This window comes from Anguilla anguilla, chromosome 16 (genome assembly GCF_013347855.1).
Source record: "Anguilla anguilla isolate fAngAng1 chromosome 16, fAngAng1.pri, whole genome shotgun sequence".
Taxonomy (NCBI): domain Eukaryota; kingdom Metazoa; phylum Chordata; class Actinopteri; order Anguilliformes; family Anguillidae; genus Anguilla; species Anguilla anguilla.
The window spans coordinates 25,596,279-25,620,869 of NC_049216.1; the positions used below are offsets into that span (position 1 = coordinate 25,596,279).

At 40.6% G+C, this 24,591-nt stretch overlaps 1 protein-coding gene across 4 annotated transcripts; it reads right to left on the minus strand.

The window, feature by feature from the left end:
- Window positions 1-3,443: 3,443 nt before the first annotated feature.
- Window positions 3,444-23,458, minus strand: LOC118215042 (ubiquitin-conjugating enzyme E2 Q2-like). Of its 4 annotated transcripts, none has more exons than XM_035395419.1 (13): window positions 22,800-23,458; window positions 17,839-17,943; window positions 15,405-15,527; window positions 14,661-14,717; window positions 14,412-14,570; window positions 11,791-11,875; window positions 11,371-11,431; window positions 11,158-11,248; window positions 10,976-11,034; window positions 10,576-10,624; window positions 10,389-10,484; window positions 7,706-7,772; window positions 3,444-7,468 (listed from the first exon to the last, which is right to left on the minus strand). In XM_035395419.1, the coding sequence occupies exons 1-13, from the start codon at window positions 22,956-22,958 to the stop codon at window positions 7,437-7,439; spliced, it is 1,143 nt and encodes a 380-aa protein (XP_035251310.1). In that variant the 5' UTR covers window positions 22,959-23,458; the 3' UTR covers window positions 3,444-7,436. The 4 variants fall into 4 exon arrangements, with proteins under 4 accessions (XP_035251310.1, XP_035251312.1, XP_035251311.1 ...); XM_035395421.1 differs by having other exon boundaries at window positions 14,427-14,570; window positions 22,800-23,456; XM_035395420.1 differs by having other exon boundaries at window positions 14,412-14,567; window positions 22,800-23,452.
- Window positions 23,459-24,591: the final 1,133 nt, after the last annotated feature.

Below are 24,591 nucleotides of genomic sequence, written 5' to 3' on the forward strand. Positions count from 1 at the left end.
TGTTGAATTGTTCAGTCAACAAAACATGTAAATACAGATACCAATACCATTAATATTTATACTTCCAGTGGGAAGAAACTGAATTGGCAAACTGGCCTTTTAGTATAATATACACACCCTATTTCCTGATTATAACAGCACTACGCAGTGAAGGGCAGATTATGAATACATTTGAGAAAATGTATGAAAAGAAACAATAAAAAGCCAATGAAAGTCATTCCCTATATTGCACTAGCTGCAATTAAACGGTCCTAAAATTGGAAACAAATGGGTTTGATTCCGGTGTGGGAGAACACAGTGTAAATCATATAAAAACTCTATCCACTTCAAATGTCATCACTTTCTGATTACACATGAGGACGACTACGGTGATACTACATTGTCACGAAGCACGTGCACTAACGAACACTTCTTAAAGCAAATTCAAGGACAGAAAGTGAGAGCATTAAGTTTGAGCTATAAAGCATCTTAAACTGACATTCAGTTCTCTGCGCAACTTGACACATCTCTCTCGTACTCACTCGCAGACCTTGGGAGAAGGAAACTGCCAAGCGTCGATGTCATAGCACCGGACACTCAGGATCATGATCATATGCAGGTCATCTCAAGACAGCAACACTCTCCAGATCAGGCCTCGTCTTAAAGCAAAAAAAAGGACTGTGATTCACCTTCTCTGTGGGCTGTCATTTTTGTCAGTAAAAAAGCCATCATTCTTCAAACTTACAATTGGATGCACAATTACTTTGTTACTTTTAGACACATTCTGGGAATTAACAGAGGACCGATCAAGGACAGATCCTTTATCCTCTTGCCTGTGAGCATGGTATCCTTCCTGCAGAGCTGTCAAGGGTGTTCTCCCCCACCACACAGCTGGAACAGGTCGCATAATTCCCTTCAGGGACAGCTGTTTCACACAAAACTGCATGTTGGGAAGAATCAACTGCTAGGCTGCACAAATCTCTACATTACTTCCACGGTCACCATCTGCCCCAAAAGGGCCTGAGAAGGACATGGAGCTTTACCTCGAGGGCATTTTTATTAAAACTAAAATCAGATATTTCATATAGGAATTGTAATTTTCCATTGCTGTTGATATTGGATGAAAACAAAGCAGCGTATCTTCAGACACAGATATAAAATCTAATGAATGAGTTCATGCCTGTACAAATCCAAAATCTTTTCAATCCATGGATTAAAAAATAAAAAATAAAATAAATAAAAATAAAAAGGAATATTATGGTAATTTCCCCTTAATGGAAAGTATAAGTATTGCTCTTCTTTCTGCAACAATTGAGCCAGCACACCAGACAGAGCAAACCCGCAACATGACAGTGATCAATGTTTTATGTCTGAAAATGTGTTTTTGCTGTCGCTTCCATGCTTGCTGAGCCCTTACATGTCTCATTAAACCTTAAAAGTGAGCGATACTACTGCTTGACAGAGTCTTTTCTGCATACCAATAGTAGATTTTGAAAGCTTTTGGAAATGCAAGGTTTGGATAGTAAACCAGAATTGTGCGTTCAATGTTAAAGGCTTGAGGTTTCTATAGAGGTTTCCTCAATCCAGGATGAACATTTTTTCACTCTGGTTAGATAACCCAAATGACCAAAGTACTTCCTCAATGACGACACATGGGTTTAAAAACACCAAGTGTCAGATGACATGTCAAAAATTCCTACTTTACTCACACCAATTAACACTAAACAATATTGACAAATTTAGTCAGAACTCTGCATAGCAGAGTTAATATGCACAACGGAATACATGCAACTTTAATAGCAACCACCCCAACCCACTCCTGAGTGAAACCATGAACAGGAGAGAAAGAGAACAACACAAACCCTGCATTTCTGTGCTACACCTGCAACACAATGGTAACAGCACAAGTCTACAACAAGTTTATCAGGAGCGAAACAGACCAGACCAATACACAACTCTGACCCAATTGTAGTCTTTGTGTATGGCCGTTTTGGGCATACAGACTGAATTTTGAGAACACACCTCATTATAAAGATCATGGTTTTAATAGCTCTGTATAATACTAACATGGAAACAGCTGCATGTTATCCTCATAGAACATGGACATTAGGTGAGCCAATTGCTTACTTGGCACATGACACCTCATTACCATTCTGGGAAATTAGTGTGCATGAAATGCACGCAGACAGTCACATTTCAACACATAAAAAAATGATCAGCATGCTGTCTAGGCTTTTTCCAAACCAGAGGGATTTTTAACAGCATGAGATCACGCTTCAGCAGTGCAGCTAAATTAACTACAGGCAATCAAGTAACGTAATAAACCTGTTACATTTCTAATATATGTCTAATTAAAGCAACCAGGAAAAAAATCCATTAATTCTGCAATGCATCACACTTTTATGGTGTATGAAATGGGGATATTTGCTAAATCAGTTGAAAGACAACAAGGTTTCATAAAGGGTAATTAGGAGGCAATTAAGATTGTTTTAATAGAAAGACAGCTGGTGAATAACAAATGAGCATCCCATTATCACCATTATTCATCAAATAAATATAAGCTATAACAATATAAATCTAAATCTAAAAAAAGGTCAGGGATGTAAAGCCCGTAGTGTGTGATACGAGATGAGTACGCCCTCTAGTGGACATATAAACAAGAGTGACACCGTCAACAGGATAGTTAAAATAACAAAATTAATAATAATAATAATAATAATCACAATATCATTAACTGTTGTTATTGATAATAATAATAATAAATCAGACATTGGTACATGTGTATTCGGGGGCTGTTACAACATTAAAATTATGATAGGAAGTCACAGCACTTACGTAGGGAAATGTACTCTTCAGGCCCAACCTGGACGAGGTTGTGCCAGGGAAAAGGATAAGAGCAGAGGCGGAAGGAACCCACCATCATACAGCCAAAGCTGCAGCCAAACGAATGGATCTTCACTGCATCAACAAGACGCAGTGCATGCTCTTCCACCAATAGTATTGCAAAAATTCAGTTTAACAAAAGTGTATGGTTGGTGTCAGAATTGGTCTCATTTAGAGTACTGCCTAATCAGCTCATTACAACTCCAATATCATTCACTGCTTAGGGCAAACTAGATGCCATGAAGTGTTCAGACTTACAACAGATACAATGCAACTGTTTGAGGGATATTATTTGCATAGCATAAGAATTTGGATTAAACAATGTGTGCGGATTTACATTAATGCATCCATATTATAATTTAAGCATATCAGCCTATTATTAGAAGCCATACCATAGCTATGCCTTTAAAATAGTGATGCATTTCATCTTCTTAGTATCGGCAACCTTGTGTTATAAAGAATTAACTGCCCCCAGATTGCCCACAAATGCATATGGCTCCAGACTTCACATAAAATGTCACCACCTGCTGGTCATAATAAAACACAAAGTCAATTTCAAAATTAAAATCCAAGACAAAAGATTTCTTAAAATTCTTTATTCATAAACTTGATGCAAGTTTACAAATTACTGTACATGGTCAAAATTACTCTTGCAATGAAAATAAAAAGAAAAGAAAAAAATTTCAAAGCATGCCAACGGTGCATAACTTGATAACCTGCCCACCACAATATGGCGCCAGATAGAGAATCCACAATTAGTCAGGATATTTTTTATTTTATTTTTTTTAAAACACAGTCCACAACTGGCCTGTGTTTGTATAAGTGAAGCTATAAGTCACAGCATATCTGACACGACACAAAAAAATAAACAAATCCTTGTACAGTGAAAACTCCCATCCTCTCTGCCAGAGTGAGCCCAGAACACTAGTATTGAGCACTGCAAGGTCCCGAAAGCCTTAGTTTCAGTTAAGTCAAATGACAACCCTTTGTGTGTCTAACGAAGAGGCCTCAAGTTGCTCCTCTGGTTGCGTGATCTTGAAAGATGGTGGTTTGAGGCCTATGCAGTTTCATGAAAGTGGAAAATTAAAAATATATGTAGATATCTTTTTCTTCCACAGAAAGGACAAGGAACTGTGGGGCCTCACACACCACACTGGTGGCTTCACACAGTTCTTGTTTCCAATAAGTTAACTGAAGCTTTTAATTAAAGAAATAAATATATCCAAAATGAGAAATGTAATTTATTTACCAAAGGCCTCAGCCAGACAGACTGGCTCTGGGCTCCCCTGGCTAATGCTGCGTTTTCCTTACAACACCCTCCACAGGCACGTCCAGGACCGCTGAGCCAGTGCAGTTACCGCACATCTGCTCACGTCAGGGAGGGGTCACCTGCCACACAAACGCAAACACGGCAGCCACACGAGGAACCTCTGATGCCTGCGCAGGAGGAAGTGATGATCAGGTACAACATGAAGACGGGACTGTGCAACTGCAGCCCTGCTCCCCAGTGGAAGCCTTCAAATTAAGTGCTCTTAAATGTCCCCAAGCACGAAGCTCTCATCTCCAGCTGTCCTTTCCAAATGGTGATCCATAGTGATGCACACAGAGAAACATTTCTCTGCACAATAGATAAAGCATGAAACTTAATTTTTGGATTTAACACAAAGGGGATTAGAACCCCACCAGGTTACAGCTTGCGATGTTACCCCGGCGACACGCGGCAAAGTTTGTGTTCTGTCAGATGGAATTTGCCAAAAAAAAAATTCAGCAAGATGTTTAGCAGTCAACTGACCAGAGTACAGGGAACACTGTGGAGGTGCCAAACCACCAATCACCAGAGCTGGCCATTGGCTTCAGCTTTTAAACAAGGCCATGCTAAACTCTCTGTGGCTATCAAAGGGCCCAGAAACACACAGGAAACCACCTGAACGAGATATGCACTCCCCAGCATAAAAGATGCGAGTATTCGACGTAAAAGCATTCATATACCACTGACGTGATGTTGACAATACATTATATACTGTGGGTCAGGTTACAAGTGAGTGACTGATATTATGAGAGTACACAAGGAAGATGGATCTTAACATTACAATATATGCCCATCACTATATTTCACAACAAGGATGTTTCTAGTGCCATGTTAGTACTGGGGCCAGTCTACAGGACAATCTACAAGATAATGTTCAACTCAACCTTTAATTTTGTATATTTAAAAAAAAAAAAAACAATCTGGATGTCATTTTAGAGAATATAAATTTTGAAAGAAAACACTGTAGAATGGCCCAAAAAATGTATTTCTACAACATTGTGAGGGGCAATATAGTGCATCAGTAAGTACTCTGCATAATATTTGCACCGGTACTCAGATAATTCCAAACTCCTGCAGTTATTGAAAATAACAGAAATAAAGTTTTCCGTTGAATCAGCTATGCTGCATCCCGCCAACAATTCCAGGGAAAGCGTTGGGTGTGGACAGGAGATGAAAAAACAACGTGTGGGGGGGGGGGGGGGGGGGGGGGGGACACTGGCCCATGTTTGTGGAGAGGGATGCGAACCCATTCAAAGGTGATGTGTCCTTAATAAGGCAAGTACAGATATCTTGCAGTCTCCATAATTGGGCACAGTGGACCTGAAGCCGTTTTATATACAAAAAAACTTCCCTCCGGAGTCAAAGACGAGAACGGAGGTGGCGCGCTGTAGAGCTCCTCATTGTCCGCTTGGTGCCTGTCTCTGCAGGTCACGTGACAGTCTGTGGTGCAGTTCGGGAGCTCTAGGCAGGTGGTTCAGGAGCACAAGCCAGCTGCTACTGTGATGGCATTACAGGCCCATCACTGAAACTAAAGCCAATGTCACGATACTGCAAGAATTCTTTTTTCTTTTGTTTTTTTTTTTTGCCTTTTATATTATTTATTTCACACACATACAAGCTTCTCACTGGTAATAACACAGAGCTGACCTTCTGCATAGTTATGCTGATAGTAAGGGGATCATAAACTTACTGTGAAAGGGCAAGATTGCTAAGATTATGGCGATGGCAAAAATCGGTGCTCAGCTGCAATGACACTTGTCTTTAGATTCCATAAACATTTCACTAACTCATTGATAAAACAGAAAGCGTCATCACTGCTGCCATTAAGACTGAGATCAGAAGCATTGCCAGAGAAACCAAGTCACATGGGTCAGAGAGGGCAACTTCACTTAATCCTTAAATGGGGGGAAATTAGTCATAATGCTAATATTAATACATGGTTAAGTTTTTTTTTTTTTCCCTCCAATATGGTCACGCACATCAGCCTCCTGTTTCTACTAATGGAATATTGTCACCTAGCTAGAAATGCCTTCCTGATGAGGGCTGTGTTGACAAGGTATGTGCCCAGACCCCCAGACCCCACGCAAAGGTACATTAACAATCAAATCCAATCTCAGAAACACATCTTTACAAGTTATATGGAGTTAAATTCAAACTACATTACAATGATTAAATTCGACTCGCCTCTTGCTCGGCTGGGGCACCTGTCACTCTGCTGCCCAAAGAGTCATACATCATGGCGCCTAAGGAGACGCGGAGGTGACGGATGACTTGATCTCGGTCATTAGACAACAGGAGATCTCTAATGAAGCCCTGCCATCTCCTCCATTTTCTTTTGGACTCGCGCTGACAGGTTATTATACGAGCAGGACAATAAAACATCTCCGGCGTGTTATTCCTTTTAGAATTTTAGCATTTTATACAGGAAGATTTTATTACATAAAATGGAGAGAGAAAAAAAATGTCAAGAGAGAATAAAGCAAATGAAGAGTGTGTAAATCCAGCTGGAGCTTCGAGGCCAGGCTGTCGCCTTGCCGTGGCTGGAGTGGCTCTGTCCTGCATCACAAACAGGACGCAGCGAGCGTCCGGCTGGACCTGCCCCAGCCCCAGGCCAACACGTCCCTTCCACACGCGGCAAAGCCTGGACACAACGCCAGTCCTTTTCTCTCGTTTGAAATTTTTGGCTTCCGTGAAGATTTTACAAGATAAGCCCAGATACGCCCCTCTGTGCCGCTTCACTGTTAGCCAAGCTCAGCGCACGGCAATCAGCGAGTTCGCAGCCTCCAGCTGTGTACGCTGTGGCTCACAGATGGGTTTCATTCTGCACTAAGCTTAAAAAAAAAAAAATGTATCTTGGCAAGTGAAGAGAAAAACAGAATAGCCCATGAATTGCAGTAGTTCACTCAGGACTGTGGAAGGATAATGGGTGGGAGAGAAAGAGGGAAGGAAAGAGAGGAGGAGTTTCCCTTGGTTTAGGCTGGAAGAGAAATGGACAGAGGAAGGAGGGAGAGAGGCAGAGGGAGAGGAAGAGAGGAGCTGGGGAGGGGTTGCCTGTTGTTCTGTGGGTGGAGAGGTCAGTTAGGAGATTTTACCCGTTAGATTTCATGGTCACCAAATGGGTCAAAGCTGGTTGGGGTCACACTCCCGATAAAGAAAACTTCAGTCAGAGGGGAAAAAATAAAAAATAGGAAAACAAAAATAAAAGGGGGAAAAGAGTTGACCCTAAGACAAGTGGTCCCAGCGCACACACGGGGAGGCCTCCTCCTTAGCCGTCCTCTTTCGGGGGTGTGTACCAGCCTGCAGAGACACACAAACACACTTCTGCACAAGCCACCCTTCCTAATGCTGCACACACAGAAAACAGTCTAAAAAGTGGAATTACTCAATGAGTCCACCACGGTTAAATTATCACAATTCCACTCCATAAAACTGGCAGCTATAAACTGTATGTATTACATGTATTTTGGAGTTTCTAGAGTGAAGAGTGAAGTTACCAAGCAAAAAATTGAAAAATGAGTAACAAATGACACCCACCATTCTTTTCATGAATCTGAACCAAGGATTTGTATGACTGTTGTGCTCTGGCAAGATTGTACTGGTTCTGAAAAAAAATAAAAATAATAATAAACAATTAACTTTGCCATGTTAAGTATGAATTCATATAAATTTACATACCAGTCACATAAACATACCCCCACTGTTAAACTGCCAAATATGTAAACTCAAGTTTCAAAACACACACACACACACACACACAGATCACATTCACTTAGCAGACGGTAAAGTTCATACAGATTGTTCTCTGGTTAAACCAACAAGAGAGCCGTTGCACAATGACACTTTGCTAGCTATACTATCAGCTTAATTGAAAGAATGCTTTTCAACACTTTCCCTACACTGCAGAAGGAGTGGCAGATGTGAAAATATCAGTCTTGTCTTACTCAGGTTGTGAAATATACTAAATATAGCTTACATTTATCACACTCCTGTCAGTCAGCCTTCTATAATGACCTACATTACATTTATTTGGCAGACACTTTCATCCAAAGCGACGTACAAAAGTGCATTTCATGGTCATGGAAAACTACGTGATTGGACAGGCCTAATTCGACAGACCTGGGAAAAGTCTGACAAATTAGGCCATTTCAGAGGTCTGGCTAGCCAGTACTAAATGCCATACACTGCACTGGCACCAACCCACTGGCCATGCAGGTCTTCATACTTCCCATTAGACCACAAACATTGGCCAGAAAAGGTTACATGCAGAGCTGTGCATTTTAACATTTAACCAAGAAGAATGCATTATCTGACAGCGGGCAAAATGCTTTTCTAATGCTGCCTGTTTGTCATACTAATGTGTTGAAAACCGAACCAAGAACATTAAAACAAGATCAGTTCTTCACATAATTTCATTGGCCTGCCTCCTTCCACCCTCTCAAGACATAAATAAACCACTTTGAGGGTTATTTTTCTGCAGACACTGACATTTAAACACTGAAATGCTCAGCCCTGAACAGCTACCTGACAGACTATTCCAGCATTATCCAGGGCTTGAAGACCTCAGCCCCAGTGGAGAGATTACTACGTGCTATGGGCCCAGGACATCTAGGTGTGACAGCATAAAGCAGGTTCATCTGAAACCTTGGCATTAAAAGATTAATGGCTCTCCAGGTTTGTTTAAATGAAGACCCCCGACACTTTTGAAGTCTGGCTGATGCAGACACAGACCAGCTCTCCTCACTGAAAACAGGGAGTGGACCTCCTCATCAGCAGAATGTGGGAAGTCATGGGAAAAAAAAAAGTTGGCTCAGCCCTTGGATTTGCCATCTGTTGTTGTTGGTATATAAAACCCTACTCATTTCAAGCCAGCTGATTGCCCATAATGGTACAGCAGCTTTACCTCAATTCCTTAAAAAGGTCACATATGCCTTCTCACAGTCAGCCCATTCACTGCTTTACTGTAGTTCATAAAACGTACCCTTAATGTCCACACTGGAAAATGCACTGCTTGCTACTAAATCATCAGCACCTTATTCATGCTGCGTTATGTCCTGTTATGTAAGACTGATGAATGTAACGGTGTTAAAGTAAAAAATTAAGTAGTCACTTAAGTCACTCAGCTGGATGGACCAAAAGTAATTATTTTATGGTTCATTACTGATTGATAGTACCAAAGACAATCCTGACCGCCTGGCCTGACTTGCAATAAACATGGACTGTAGAAACATATGGACAAAGCCGCTGTGATGTCACCCATTGACTCTCCATGGACTTGGAGAAAAGCGCTGTGAAGCTCATATGCACCGCCAGGTTGCACAAATTTGAGCCAGAAACTGCGCAGTAGGGACACAAAGTCTGGTCGTCCACTAAGCGTGACTCAGCCACAATATATTACGGTCTTGTCCAAATAACACAATAACTTAAATAGGGAAATGGGGAAACATTAGGCTATACAAAGAAAAAACACCTATTGAGACTACATTTTCTTGTGGAAGAAAATGATTGACTTTGTATTTTGACCATATTGTTACCACTGACTTACACGGAAAGGGGCACTGCAGCTAGAGAGCAATGTCTCTCAACAAGACAAGGAAGTGAGCTATAAAAACGTAGCCCAGTTTTGTCCGCTTGGTAATAACCCTAAGACTGACAGCATTCAACCAATGACAAAAAAGGAATGAAGCAACATCACAACCGACTCTCCAAGTGCAAGGCCACAGAACTCTTAATTTACAATACTGTAAAGGGAAATAAAAACTAAACCATCGAGCCCAGCTTTGTACAGTGGAAACCCACAAAAAAGACTGACAAAGCATACAGCCAAACCTACTGTAGTAAAAGCTTAGAATAGGGTTAAGTAATTACAAACACAATGAAGTCAGCTACTCGTTTAAGGATCTCAGTAAAGTCTGGGAAATAATACTTTACTAGTTGTGTGACTTTATTTTTGTCTTTTATATTTTCCGAGCTTTTGTGCATCTGTAAAAATGTTCCAATTTGTACCTTTATATGAACAGGCTTGCATTAATGAAAGGAAGCCTTCTGTCATCATAGACCTAACACCAAAAGTGCTCTGTTCACAGTGATTACCGCTTTCTTTGTAACACACCTAGACATAACAATGCAAGCTGCGCTAAAGTAGACTTGGTATTTAATCACAAGGTGACACATACATGTAGTGTGTCAAAAGCAGTGTGATGCAGTATTTAAAGTTTACCTTATTGGCTCCAAACTGCACTCTGGCTTTTCCTTTGACTAAAGTGGCATTAATCTGCATGATGACAGACTCTATGGAATAGGCACTGCTCCAACCCTGTAATAAAACAGAGATATTTAAAAACAATTACATAGAATTACAACAAAACAGAAATATTTTTTCATTTATTTGTTTTAAAAATCCAAACCTGTTTCGTGAGAAGCTCCATGCACAGGGCACCTCCTCCAAGAACGTAACTAACACACAAAATGATCTGAATTACTTAAAACTTAAACAAAAATCATACAGAGATACAATAAATACAATACCCAGCAAACAACAGGGGTAGTCACTAATGACCATAGGCACACTTGAAAACAGCAATACCCTGACGACGAGAAATCACAGAGAATAAAGACGATAACACAAGCCAGGTGCTTTTCTCATAAGCACAGAGAAGAACAGCACAGATCTGCAATGTTCACAACAAGCTGTCGGTGTTGGCGACACATTATTGCGGACCAGAAAAAGACGCCCTTCCTTAATGGTTGAGAGGGAAATAAAAATGGAACACACCCTCATCACAATGTAAAAAAGACAACACTCACCCTCCAGAAAGCACGGGCGACACTACCCGTACGAAAGGCGGATCAAATGGGAAATTATCCTGCAAGATGAAAAATGCACAAAGAGTGAACCCTGGAACCACATTCTTCAAACAACCCATTAATAAAAGAATTAAGCGATTAATGGTTAATAAACAAGCAGTCAAATGGCAAAAGCGACATACTTTATATGAGAAATTGAGGAGAATGTAGTCCATGCCCTCCTTCTCCTTTAAAACTTGCAGGTCACTGTGCAATGGGCTATCTGGGTCTACCCTGGAGGGCAAAGAAAACAGTATTACTGACATGGTTAATGGAAGACACATAAAAGGCTTGATGTTAGAGCTTTTACTGTTGACACAGAGCTTGGTAAAGAGCTAAGGCACAAGAATACTTACGTTCTCAGCTTGACGTGCCACTCATAAAGACTGTCATTGACAAGTTCAACCGAATAGATCCCTGCAAATGATATTTGGAAAAGGTTTGGTTATATTATATATGTGAAAAGCAGTGTCAACTAAAAAAAAATTCTTTTTCAATGTCACTGCCATCAAGTAATTTACAGAAGAAGCCGACATTTCAGTCCACTGCAAATTTGTACAAACTGGAAAAGTCGGATAATAAAGTTTTTAACACTAATTGTAACACTTAAGATAGCATGCTAACTATACCAACCTCCCCCGTCTTATAACTCTGTGATCTGTAGTCCTCCCTGCTTAAGTTAGCATGCTAACTGCACCAAGCTCCCCCCTGTCTTAAAACTGTCATCTGTAGATCTCCCTATGGAAGTTAGCATGCTAACTGCGCCCAGCTCCCACCTGTCTTATAACTCTGTGACCTGTAGATCTCCCTGAGCTCCTTCATGAGTCGGTCTGAGGCCTGTACGGAGCCAGACACCGCCCCCTGAAACACAGCACACATCGCACTCCAGCTCACTTAAACAGGTTCACACTTTACACACAGAAAACATACATTTACAATTCATACAATTCACACTTCATTAAAAAAAGTACAGCCATCATTTAAATATTTTTAAATATAACTGTAAAACACAATCTTCACCTGATAATTATGTAATCAGAGCAATTCCTGTGCTACTAACAATAATATATAGTGTAAAAGAGGCAAATATTTAAAATTGGGCGTCAATATGAACTGACATGACACCATATAGCACTGAGGGACTGCGCAAGGTCAAGCTTTATCTGGTCACTATCTGATATCGTAGCCTGAGAAAAAGCAGCCTTTCCTGTGGGAAGAGACAAACACTCTGCTACAACTCGCTGCTCTAATTCGTAACTCCTTCCTGACAGATAACGCAATATAGGAAGGCTGCAACTTAACCTCTGAACACCATAAAAGACAAGATGACCCTGGACAGTAGTCTGCTCTACAGACAAGCCTTGCAATGTCTGCTTGGGAAAAGTCAATGCTCTTTTATTATCAATGCACTTCTGATGTTGTATCAGTGTTGAATAAATTTTCTATTACACTATTACAGCAAATACAACAACTGTTCTTGTAAATCTGTGGTTAAGGTAAAATAAAACAAAACAAAAAAAAAGATGTGTATGCATACAAATGTGTGTGTGCAACATCAGAAGATAAAATTGCATTTACTCTGCAATGAACATTTTAAGGATAACACTTTTTGGCAGTTGCATCTTTTCAGCTTTTCTCCCAAGCGATATGGATACCAGTGGGATGCGATATAGACATTTCCAGTAGCATTGCCTCAAAGTCAAGGGCTCTCTGTGTAAAAATAACTTTAAAATTGCACATAATATCTACATCGGTGACGCATGTCTGGTTACTGGCAGACTAAAATGCAGACTCATAATTGCTAGTACGACCATGCTAAAATCCATAACCCTTCAGCTATGAACTCAGTTCATTACAGAGTAAGTAGCACATCTGTCTGTAGGCTAAAGGTCCAAATTTCTGACAATATTCAAAATGACAAGCCTGGAAAAGAAGCACATTATTCACATCCACATATTCACATTTATCACAGTCTTGAAGTGATACACAGTCCTTCCCATTCACAGCTCTGATCCAGTTACAAATAAACCTCAAGTCTTTCAAAGAGTTTAACATTATTACTGTTATGCCAGGAAGGGTAATACTGTATATATTTCCATAAAGTCAGTGCCTTTTTAAAAATTTAGTACGGAGATCAAAAATGACCCAAATGTGAAATTACAAGTAAAAAGGAAGATTTACATGAGCCTCTAAAGGCAATTGAAATTCTCAATCAATGAAATAATAATTTGAAAAATCATTTCGAGCCACCTGCATATAAAAAAACGACTGTCAGGATCCATAACAGCCAATCACACATTGCTTAAATCCAGCTGGGCTGCATTTAAACAATGCAGAATTCATGTTAAGACAGTAGGGTGCACCTCCTACATCTGCAGTTATCTGGATCACTGCAGTATTTCTGTGTCAAACCCCTGAAAGCACAGACCCTGCTTTGTTCAATTTCTAGAGTAGATTTCAGCATTAGCTGCAACAGAGGGCATGGTTAAGAAGAGATCAGTTTCCCAGCGTTGAGACTGGCCACTGGAAGGGTGCATTTTAAATTAAGCACAGCTCTTCTTAAAATACACTCCCAGGAAAATAGAGAGTTGTTCATCAGGCTACACCAAGGACAGCCTGTCCTGCTCCTAATCCATCTATAAGAGAAGGAAATCGACGACCAGAAAACGTACATCTTTGCAAGTATGTAATTTGATTCACATATCTGCTCAGCTCTGTTACAGGACCATACTATGGATTAGGGATGTCACAAGAAAACCCACTTTAAAACCGTCTGAAGACCAGGTTTTATTAAAAGGTTTTTTCTCAATTTTAAGTTAGCTTTCTAGAACTCCAATGTTTTCAAATTCCAGTAGTGATTTTACATCAGCATAACAATACAAGTACATATTTGTGATATTACACTTTAGGGTTAATGAAGGAGTGTTTGCTAAAGTGCACAGGGTTTTTTTTTTTTTTTAAACCAGTGTCAAATCAGATATCGACAACCGTGAATTTGTACTGGCATTGGTATCGACTACCAACATTTTGGTATCGTGACATCCCCATCATGGATAGTTGTAACAACAGTCACAGCACACTTCTGTGCCTCTTCTCCAAAGGGAGAGTACTGCCTGGCACAGAGGAGTCTGACCGCTGCGTGTCCCAGATAAAGCGGCTAGGCAGTAGATTTTCAAATTAACACAGAGCACAGGGCAGATCTCTGGATCAAAGGGCAGGAAAAGCAGGATATGAAACAAGTGCTGAACATTTCACACACCCTTACTTATTCTGACATCCAGAACAATGATAGCTAAACTTTTCACAGCATATTCTATTTTTAACAAAACACATGTAGTCCTGACAACCACAGAAACGCTCCCAGAACCCCCCCTGAACATATGAAAAGTCACCTTACCGAATGAGCACTTACGTTCAAGTGGTCCTGCCTCTGGTTCTTTCGGATCTTCTCCAGGATGGCGAGGTTCTCCTTCTCAATCCCCTCATCCTCTGACTTTTTCCCGTCCACCGGTTCCTCCTCTTTCATCTCGTAGTGGTCCAGGTCTTCAATGTCCTGCTGCCACAAGGTGAACGAAACAATAAATATCCACACAGAACATCAAAAACAACTTCTAATATGCATTTCATATGCAATTAAGAATAAGACCTCTCCCATCTCTTCTTCCTCCTCTTCCTCGGATGTGACTTCATCAGTTGTTCCATGCTGAGGAAGGCAACATACATGAATGAGACTGCAGAAAAAATGACTACACCAACCAGCATCACCAACCCTAGAATTCTCGGCAGACATGTTTGTTTTCATATAAACTTTTTATGTAAATTTATATCCACCCTCCTTAATTTATTTGGTTCAGTCAGTGGTTCCAAGTGCATCACCCTGATGCTTATTCATGAGGGAAATTAAAGCAATGAAATTCTGGATTTTTTTCTGTTCTCATATTTGCGCATAACAATGAAAGTTTGGCACCCTACTCACATAAGCAGACACATTCAGAATGAAACAAACTTCCATTTATCTGATTTGGTCAGGAAGACAAAGGTTTGCATTTCCTATCAACATGATGCATCTATTGATTTAGCCCCAAGATCCACAGGATGGGTAATCTGAGCCCAGGGTGAACTATGCATGTACCTAAATGCACACATATAATTATTATTTTTCAGGGACAAACACCTGACTAGAATTATCTACAACTTAGACAAAAGAACAGCCTAGGGATGAGTTAGCATTTAAAGGCATAAAAAGTATAAAACATACAAATATAAGAAAAATGTGCACTTTTTAATAAAAATATGCTATGAAAACTATAGTGTTGTGCATGCAGCATTGGAGGCCGCATATCCTCTTTTAAATAAACGCCTTTGTTAAGATGGCATTAGTGGGTCTTGCCTTTCTGTCCTGGCCTACTGGGCCTGCGGGGAGGGGCTGGTCCAGCATCTCCACATCCGGGTGCTGGGGCAGGTTGTAGAGCCGGCACAAGTCACAGATGAGCCGTTTCAGCTGCTGCAGGAGCTGCGACATGGAAAAGACATGCATGTGCTACAGCACCAGGACCAGGCAGTGCCACAGCACCAGGACCAGGCAGTGCTACAGCACCAGGACCAGGCAGTGCCACAGCACCAGGACCAGGCAGTGCTACAGCACCAGGACCAGACAGTGCCACAGCACCAGGACCAGGCAGTCCTACAGCACCAGGACCAGGCAGTGCTACAGAACAAGGGCCAGGCAGTGCCACAGCACCAGCACCAGGCAGTGCCACAGCACCAGGACCAGGCAGTGCTACAGAACAAGGACCAGGCAGTGCCACAGCACCAAGACCAGGCAGTGTCACAGCACCAGGACCAGGCAGTGCCACAGCACCAGGACCAGGCAGTGCCACAGCACCAGGACCAGGCAGTGCCACAGCACCAGGACCAGGCAGTGCTACAGCACCAGGACCAGGCAGTGCTACAGCACCAGAACCAGGCAGTGCAGGTTTCCTCTTCTACAATGAAGAAACTAACACCAACTCAAAACCCCATTCTGCCCAGTGCAGCAGTATTTCGACAAGGATCGCAAAACACGTTTACAGAATTCATTTTTCACTGAAAGTATCCTGCTGCTGCAGTTTCAAGCATTGCTAAACCTTGTCTCATGCTATCACAGTGAAGGTAATTTAAAAGTTCATTCTTTAATGCTTGTATGAGGAAAAAACTGAGAGAGAGAGAGAAAAAAAGAAAAAAGAAAAAGGTTTCCATGGTTGTCAAAAAAATCTTATTAGGACACAAACAATAAACTATCCTTGTAATATCCTTGGAAAATATTAATTTAAAAAATAGCAGTCACGACTTCAGCAGTATATTCACATGCTCTAAGCTGTGAAATACAGTGTAAAGCCTGAACCATTGTGTGAAGGATCCTCAGACTGACAGCTGCAGTTCTCTCAGTGTGGGCACGGTCACAGTGCTGAGGAAGCTGGCTCATTCCACCAATTATCCAGCACACGCATCACACTTTAGCGAGAGGCCTTCTTCACCAGCACATCAGCTGTGAGCACGGAAGACTCACCAAAATCAAAAATGAAAAGAGAAACCAGGGACAGGAAGGGAAAATCAAAATCTGAAATAAAATTACGGAAACTCTAGCTGGGAAAAACCTTGACTTGTCGCTCAATAAGCTTGGGATAGGACCGAGGGGAAAAGCCATCAGGAAGCCAAGAGCACACCTTTCAACTGGTGGGACTACACTTTCCGCTGACGTGTCTCTTGACCCTCTACAATATCACACAATTATTAAATTTACACTCAACTCTCAAAAACGACAATGCCTGTGACTACTCTGAGATCAAGTGGTTAATCATGAGGCCATACCTGATCCTTAAAACATCCACAGAAAGCACACATCATGAAGCTCATTCTTTCTAACCATGTACACGTGACTTAGCTAAAGAAAACGTCAGGTGGGCTTGTATTCCAAATATAAGCAAGGTTATGCATTCAGTTTAAAATTCTGGAATCAGAAAAATAATTTAAAAAATTTTTTTTTTTTTTTTTTTTTTAAACATTCATGCTGAAGATTCACCAGCTCAATTAACCGCACACTTTTGATGACACTTTGAACAGCAGGCCAGAGCTGAGTCGCTATAATAATGTACAGAGATTATGACGCCTGCTGAGCTGCAAGCTGGCCTATTCAAACTATCTGCTTTCCATATTGCTCAAGTTCGTCAATAGCCTCCCTATCCTCATTTTTCATTCTGACCTTGCCAGTATCCCATATCGTTATAGTCAGTTCATTTCAAATAGACAACAAATTTACAGCTTTAAATTAGGGTTCTGAATTTTATGCAACAGAACCGTTTCCTATTAAAAACCAACAATCCTTGCAGAGCTGCAAAAATAAGCTTGGCGCAAGAAAGCCATAACCATATAGTTGGTATTATCACTCAAAACAAAAATGGGCCTCTCAGAACTGGCCTATTCTACAAGAGAAAGAGTATTTCCAGGTGACAATGTATGCTGCCAATTTTAAAAAATAAATTAAACAATTAAATAAAAGATAAAATTTTAAAAAAACTTAAAATAGACAACACACTATTATTTCTCATTCATTTTCATTGGGTTATCCATGAAAACAGCCACGTCATCTCTGTGTCCCTTGCAAATACACAAATTCACAAAGCAAACCCAATGAAATACTTTGGAGCAGCAGAATAGGCTACAGGGTTCCTGGTAAATAAATAGGAGGGAAACTTCCAACAAAAGGTTGGGGGGGCTCCTGCTTCACATTATTTATGAGAACACCGCGCCCCACCCTCCAGGTCCACAGCCCCAGCGTTCCTTACCAGAGTGCTGCCTTTTCTCACATCCTCAAGGCGCTCCAGCACCTGAGTCAGGCTCGGGTCATCGGAGTCCACAAACCATATTGGGGGCGTTGAGGGGTAGGACTCCTGAAACAGGGAGGGGAAAACATTTACACCCGGGACAGATAAATGCCGACTGAAGTGCGGCTCCCGCACCAAATTTAAAATGCCAGAATTGCCAAACAGCGCAGCAATAAATCAACAGTAAAATACAAAGCTGTATCCATGTATTCAACATTGGTGAGGGCCAAATATGACAAACGTGGGGGTGGAGAGTAGAGAGTGAGGGGGTATTTAAAAAAAAGAAAGAAAAAAAAGAAAAAAGACAAAATACATTTTTTGAAGTTTTAGGCAAATCAGTGTGTTAATGAGCACTTGTCCACAATAACACCGTAAGAATATTCATTTCAGAACTACCGATTAATATATATTAATTGCCAAAAAATATTTTTTTTTCCATTGAAAACCATTAAGCTGAACTACATTAAGCTTCATAACATCTGTGACAAAGACATTTTTTCTTGATTTGGCTCTGTATTTCAGAATTTAATATTTATAATCAACCAATTTACATGTGGTTAAAATGAATATTCTCAGCCGTTATTAAATGGTATTTTTTATACATTTTGGTTTCATCATGTAGAAATAACAAGACTTTTTATACATGGTCCTCCTATTTCAGGGCACCATAATGTTAGGAAAAATGGTTTACAGGAGTTTCCAATTAGTCCGTTGTGTTCAATTGCTTCCTTAGTGCAGGTGTAAGACAGCTTTCAATATGTAGTCAGGACTGTAGGCCTTTGATTGCCTTTGGAGTCTGTTATTGGTGATTTTTAACATGAGGAGCAGAACCGTGCCAATGAAAGTCAAGGAAGCCATTATGAGGCTCAGAAAAACAAACATTAAGAGACATAGGCCAAACCTTTGGCTTACCAAAATCAACAGTTTGGATCAACATTAAGAAAAGAGAGATCACTAAGGATCTGGGGCTGGTAGGCCAAGGAAGACCTCTCGTTAATGACGGAAGTATTTTCACCACAGAGAATTAACAGCCCATAAATAACTGTCCAACTGATCAGAAACACTCTAAAGGAGGCAGGTGTGAACGTGTCAGTGACTACTGTCCACAGAAGACTTCACAAACAGAACAGAGGCTATACTGTAAGACGCACAACACTAATTAACCGCAAAAACAGGACGACCAAGTTATAGTTTGCTAAAAAGCACATAAAAGAGCCGGCAGATTTCTAGAGAAAGGTCTTGTGGACAGATGAGGCCAAGATTCACTTGTATGAGAGTGTTGGCAAGAACAAAATGTGAAGGTCAAAAGAGACTGCCCACAATCCAAAGCACCCTCCTCATTGGAGAAACATGGTGGTGGGGGCGTCATGGTCTGGGCATGTATGGCTGCCAGCAGAACCAGCTCACTTGTCTACATTGATTATGCAACTGTAACGGTATGATCATAAACATACAGCTAAAGCAAAAAGGGAGTTTTTTTTAAAGCCAGAAACAGGAAAATTCTTGATTGTTCAAGTCATTCACCTGATCTGAATCCAATCGAATAAGCTTCACTCACCTCCATGTCACTTTCTCTTTCTTCCCTGTTAACATCATCCTGTACTCTGTCTCTCTCTTAGCCCTGAACCCACCAGAGCAAACATGACAGCAAGTCAGAAAACTAATGCCTACTGTTAATACATCCAAGCTGGCCAAAATGAGGATCAGACTATTGTCAATGTATTCCATCATAACTTTCAATATCTGCTCCTGACTCGCCTCCATGACACGTGCAGTCTGCCTGTCCTCACTGACCTCACTCTCTCAGTCCTGCACCCACCACAGCAAACGCGACAGTGAAAACTAGTACTCAACTACCTACTGATACATACAAGGTGATGAACATGAGTCTCTACATGAGGGCCAGACTATTAGACAATACCACTGTATTCTGTTATACAGCATTTACTTTGATGTTACCATCCTACTGTTGTCCCCCTCTCTGCCTCAATTTGCCCTGACAGCAAATGCATAGCAAATATGAAAACAATAATTGGTAAACCACTGGTGTATGTGTGTCATGTTGTTTTATTCAAAAATCTTTTAGCAACAATTTGTGCTTAATGATAAAACCAGAAGGTAGGCTATATTGGCTTATATCTCTCATGTACATAGCTGCATTGCTGGTATTGTTTGCTACCACACATCCCATTACTCTCAAGAGACCTATTTTGTGTGCTTTTCCAAATAAGTGTCACTTGCAGTCCTTTTCACTGCTTGTAGTTTGAAATTAAGCAGCCAAAATAGTCTAAGAGCAAACTGGAAACTCATTCAATGCAAGTTAACTTACAACTAGGCCTATTTCACACACAGACACAGACTTCACTAGGAATTAAGGTTCAAATGCATTCATTTTCTCTAAAAAATATTCTCCCAGGAGATCTGCAGGCTCCTTGAAACTGCTTAATCATCCAGTGTCAAATTAGTGAAGGCCACTTTATTCCCCCGTTTGATTTAGCTAATGTCAGCAAGCTACCCACCTACCAACCTACAAACTGGTGGCCTGTGCTACCCGTGAATCTGAATTGAACTGAAACTGAATTCCACCGTGTTATTAACATGAACTCCGCAGTTTACATTCTAAAGCTCAATGTTGCCCTCCCTACAGGAACATTGACAGCTGCATTCCCACGTGAAAACATAGTGTACAAAGCATACTAGATAGAAACTTTAATGATACTTAAATTACTCTTAAGTAAAAAATAGTACACTTCATGAACCCTTAAGCATACTATTTTTTCACATGGGTGGTTACAGGCTACCTAACGATACAGCTATTTAAACCATTATATTTAACTGTAGTTAAATAATGCATCGGAATGACCTTATATAGTACCACATCATCTTATAGATTCCCCAAAACAATTAGTTTAATCATACAGAGGAGGATGTGGGCCATACATGTTCCGCGCGTGCAGTGCAATAGTTATCCAATAAACGGACAGAGGTGCATTAATGTTCCCATTAAAGAAAGCATAAGTGACTTTTATGCGTCGCCTATTAACTTCGATGGTGATGTTATCATTACTTAGTGTAAAAAATGATATGATTATTTCGGTCAGTAACCCATACGTGGTTGTCACAGGACAGCGAAAGATAAATACAATGATAAGCCACAAATATAGGGGGGAGCATTCGATAATATCTGAATATTGGGGAATCACGTCACCAAAATGCAGCCAGATATGGCCCAGGTAAAACTGGTTACATTCTCCACACTATGCACAAAGTCTTACACATTTAACGTCCGAATGTTGAGATCCGCAGAAGAGGCAGCATATTCAACATTCCGTTACATTAGGAAAACAAATATTTCTGTGAACGGTTTCTATTATTTTTACATTTAGAGGAACCTGCGAAAACAGAACCATTTGTCAAGGGCATTGAAGGTATCAGACAATCGGTTTAAATGACTTTACTGAAAACAACAAAAATAACGTAGAAATTACTTTATATTTACTAGCTAAATAAAAAAAAAACAACAAAAACAAGGTACTGGTGAATTACCAGCCCTTAAGTCAGTGATACACATTTTTCTTAAGCCATATAAAAAGTGGCAAAACCTAAAAATCTCGGTCGGTTGCAGAGATGCGCAAATTATGTTAACGCTACCCTGCTGGCTAGCAAAGTTTCCATCTTGCCCGAAGAGAGCAAATGGTTTCCTCGCCAAATAAAAATAAAATTATAAATTCGCTATCGATGGGACTGTTGGCACCACTATCAAGTTAGGTTAGCTGGCCAAATGTGTCACATTCCCAAGCTTGCGAATATAAAATAAATCACAAAGACAAATTGCGCAGTATGCACAACACTGACGTTAGCTAAAGTTAGCTAGGCCAACGCTGTGACGTAACCAGCCAGAACATCGTTCTTCCTGTTTTCATGTCGATGCTAGCGTTAATTAGCTAAATGATTACATTTTATGGATACAGAATAGTCATTAGCCAATGTTTTCTGATGCGATTGCTTGCCTTGTGCTACAACAATTCAGCCAGCAAAGAATCAATGTCACTTACACACGAGTATACTGGTATCTAGCCATTGTTTAGCAAGATAACCATATAACTTTGCGAGCTAGTCAGTAAGCTAACGTTAGCCAAATTCAGAAATAGGTGCGAGCCAGAAAGCAACTTTTATGGTCACTTACGTTGTGCGTAACTTATACACCAAAATCGTCATTAGCAAGCACATTTACTCTTGGTTACCTACGTACACATAACTAATACCTTATAACAAACACCTTATGCGAATGATACTGGACTAGCGAACGTATCTGTCAGCCTACACTAGCAACACAATGTAGTTTGCTTCTGTAACCTTAGCAGACGTTATAGTATGCATTGAGAAAATATTTGACGGATCATTTTGTTATAGTTTCATTAAATGCAAACCTAGTGTTCGTTGCGAACTAATCAGTTCAGTTAAATATGAAAAATTTCCCACAGTTTACTATATTAATTCAGTTTCTTCTTTTTAAAAAAAACTAGAACGCTAATGTTCGCTAATTTTCAAGCTAGCTAACAAAAAATCCAAAACATGTGACGTAGCTAGCTAGCTAGCCTTCCGGTTTCATGTGCGATGTTAATAAAACATGCAATACGTTTACTTACAACTGACCTGCTACTTTATCCATCTGACACACAACTTTTCGTGGCGTTATGGGAGAACATGTTTCTTCAAATATCTCAAGAAATTATTAATTCAAGTACATTTGGATATATAGCAAACTCGTTAGCCACAGTCGTCCGTACGGGATATCTGGATGTCTGTCTGTCCGGGGAAAATGCGTGTGTTCCGAGTTTTTACTCGGCCTCGACTCGCTAACGTAAGCTGCTTGAAACCTCTCCGGGCCCAATTTAGTCTCTTACAGTTTGTCTGCTTACCGTGATGTTGCAGTGGATGATCAGAAGTTTTTCCCCGGTTACGTTAAACTGGCAACTGAGCTCGTCCGGCTTCCAATCGATAATTCGGAAGCGTTCGTGGTTTGGATCAAAAATGGACTCCAGAAACTTCAATTCGGCCTTCAGCCCCGAAACCGACATCTTCCACTCATCTCCGGCCGGGCGGCGGGGGAGGGGGAGAAGTCGGAACCTACTGCGACCACGCAGTCGAGCCTAAACCAAGCGCAGCTAACAACAACAAAGAAGCGAAAAAAACGCCTTTATAAATCAACGTTTTCTGAATCTTAATGCACTCGCTAGCCTGGTAGCTAACTCGCTAAATAACAACGCCTTGTTTGCTTGATCGCTGCTTTTCCGCCTTTCCTTGCTGTTTGGTATTGATTGTCCTGTAATCATTCGATTAGCCTCTGGCGTTGTTTAAATAATAAAGTAAACAATTGCCAGCGTTTATAGTTGGTTTAGGAGCCGGTGGAGCGCGCTGAATTTTAATCTCCACACGGAACCAGTGAGTTGCTGATCCCGGTGCTAAACGGTGGCTCTTTCTGGGGTTTAAAGATGGCGTTATTGCCCGAGCCTGCAGAGTCCCAGCATACCATGCGCGTTCAATGGGAGAGGGGTGGAGAGCACCAAAAAGAAAGACTAGGGGAAAAAACAACCAGTTTCACCAGTCACAGCTCGTTAAGGAGAAAGGTGTATAGCGTTACAGTTTGTATTGTGTGCAGTCAGTTATAGCTATCTATTTCCACAAACTAATTCACCACCCAGGTTGCTTCTTGATAATAAAAAGATTAATCTTAGAAATAAATGATTCTCCAGTTCAACCCTTTGAAGAGTAGGTTTGTTTAGAATGTTTTTTAAGATTCTAGGCCAATGTTCTGGAACTCCATTGCTCTCACCCGTAGTGACTTTTACATCAGCATTAGGATGTTTGGTTAAGAACAGTCTAATCACATATGTGATCGTATACCTTAAAGGGTTAATATGATCAGAACTCCCAGTAAACAGGTAGACAAATGACAAAAAAAATAAAAGACCCTGCATTTGGTCATGCAGTGTTACTCCAATGTCAAGGATTTCCTCCCCTTTAACATTGTCTTCAGGAACATCACCAATATACATTCAGGTGGCTAACTTTAACATGTGGGTATCACATTGCAAATATAATTTGTTCTAATGATAAATAACCCACTGTAGCGATCAGTGTACAAGAATGCATTTCTCTTAGTGTGGGGAGCTACCCTTAAAGCATAGTTATTCAAAAGAACATATGGATAGTGCAAGTGTATTTTACAACGAGAACCTACTAGAAGTTAGTGACAACAGCCAGTACAGTAACAAGCAAAATATTATTCCTTTTATCAATGTCTAATATTTGTAGAAGAAAAAATTTGTATTAAAAGAGTTCTTTGAAATTGGAATGTAGTGTGAAAGACTTCAGAGGATCAGCCTTCACGAAATTTGTTGGTTGGAACCGCTTGTTCTGTGGAAAGTGATGATGCCTCATCGTCTTGGAAGTGAGGCCTTCACTTGCTGAAGATTTGGCCTCGGGATAGCTGTTAAAGTTGGCTGAAATAGCAGACACTTAAGGGCATAGCTGAAGTGAGATGAAGCTTGAAGAGCTGCAGGACACATTGCAGTCTGCATGGGGTACTGATGAACTGTCTTTTACCCAGGCCATGAACAGTGCTCATGCACTGTATGTACCTCCTACTGTATGACTATTCTGCCCTCCACCTTCATAATTGATTGCTGCGCACATTCAGAACATTATTTA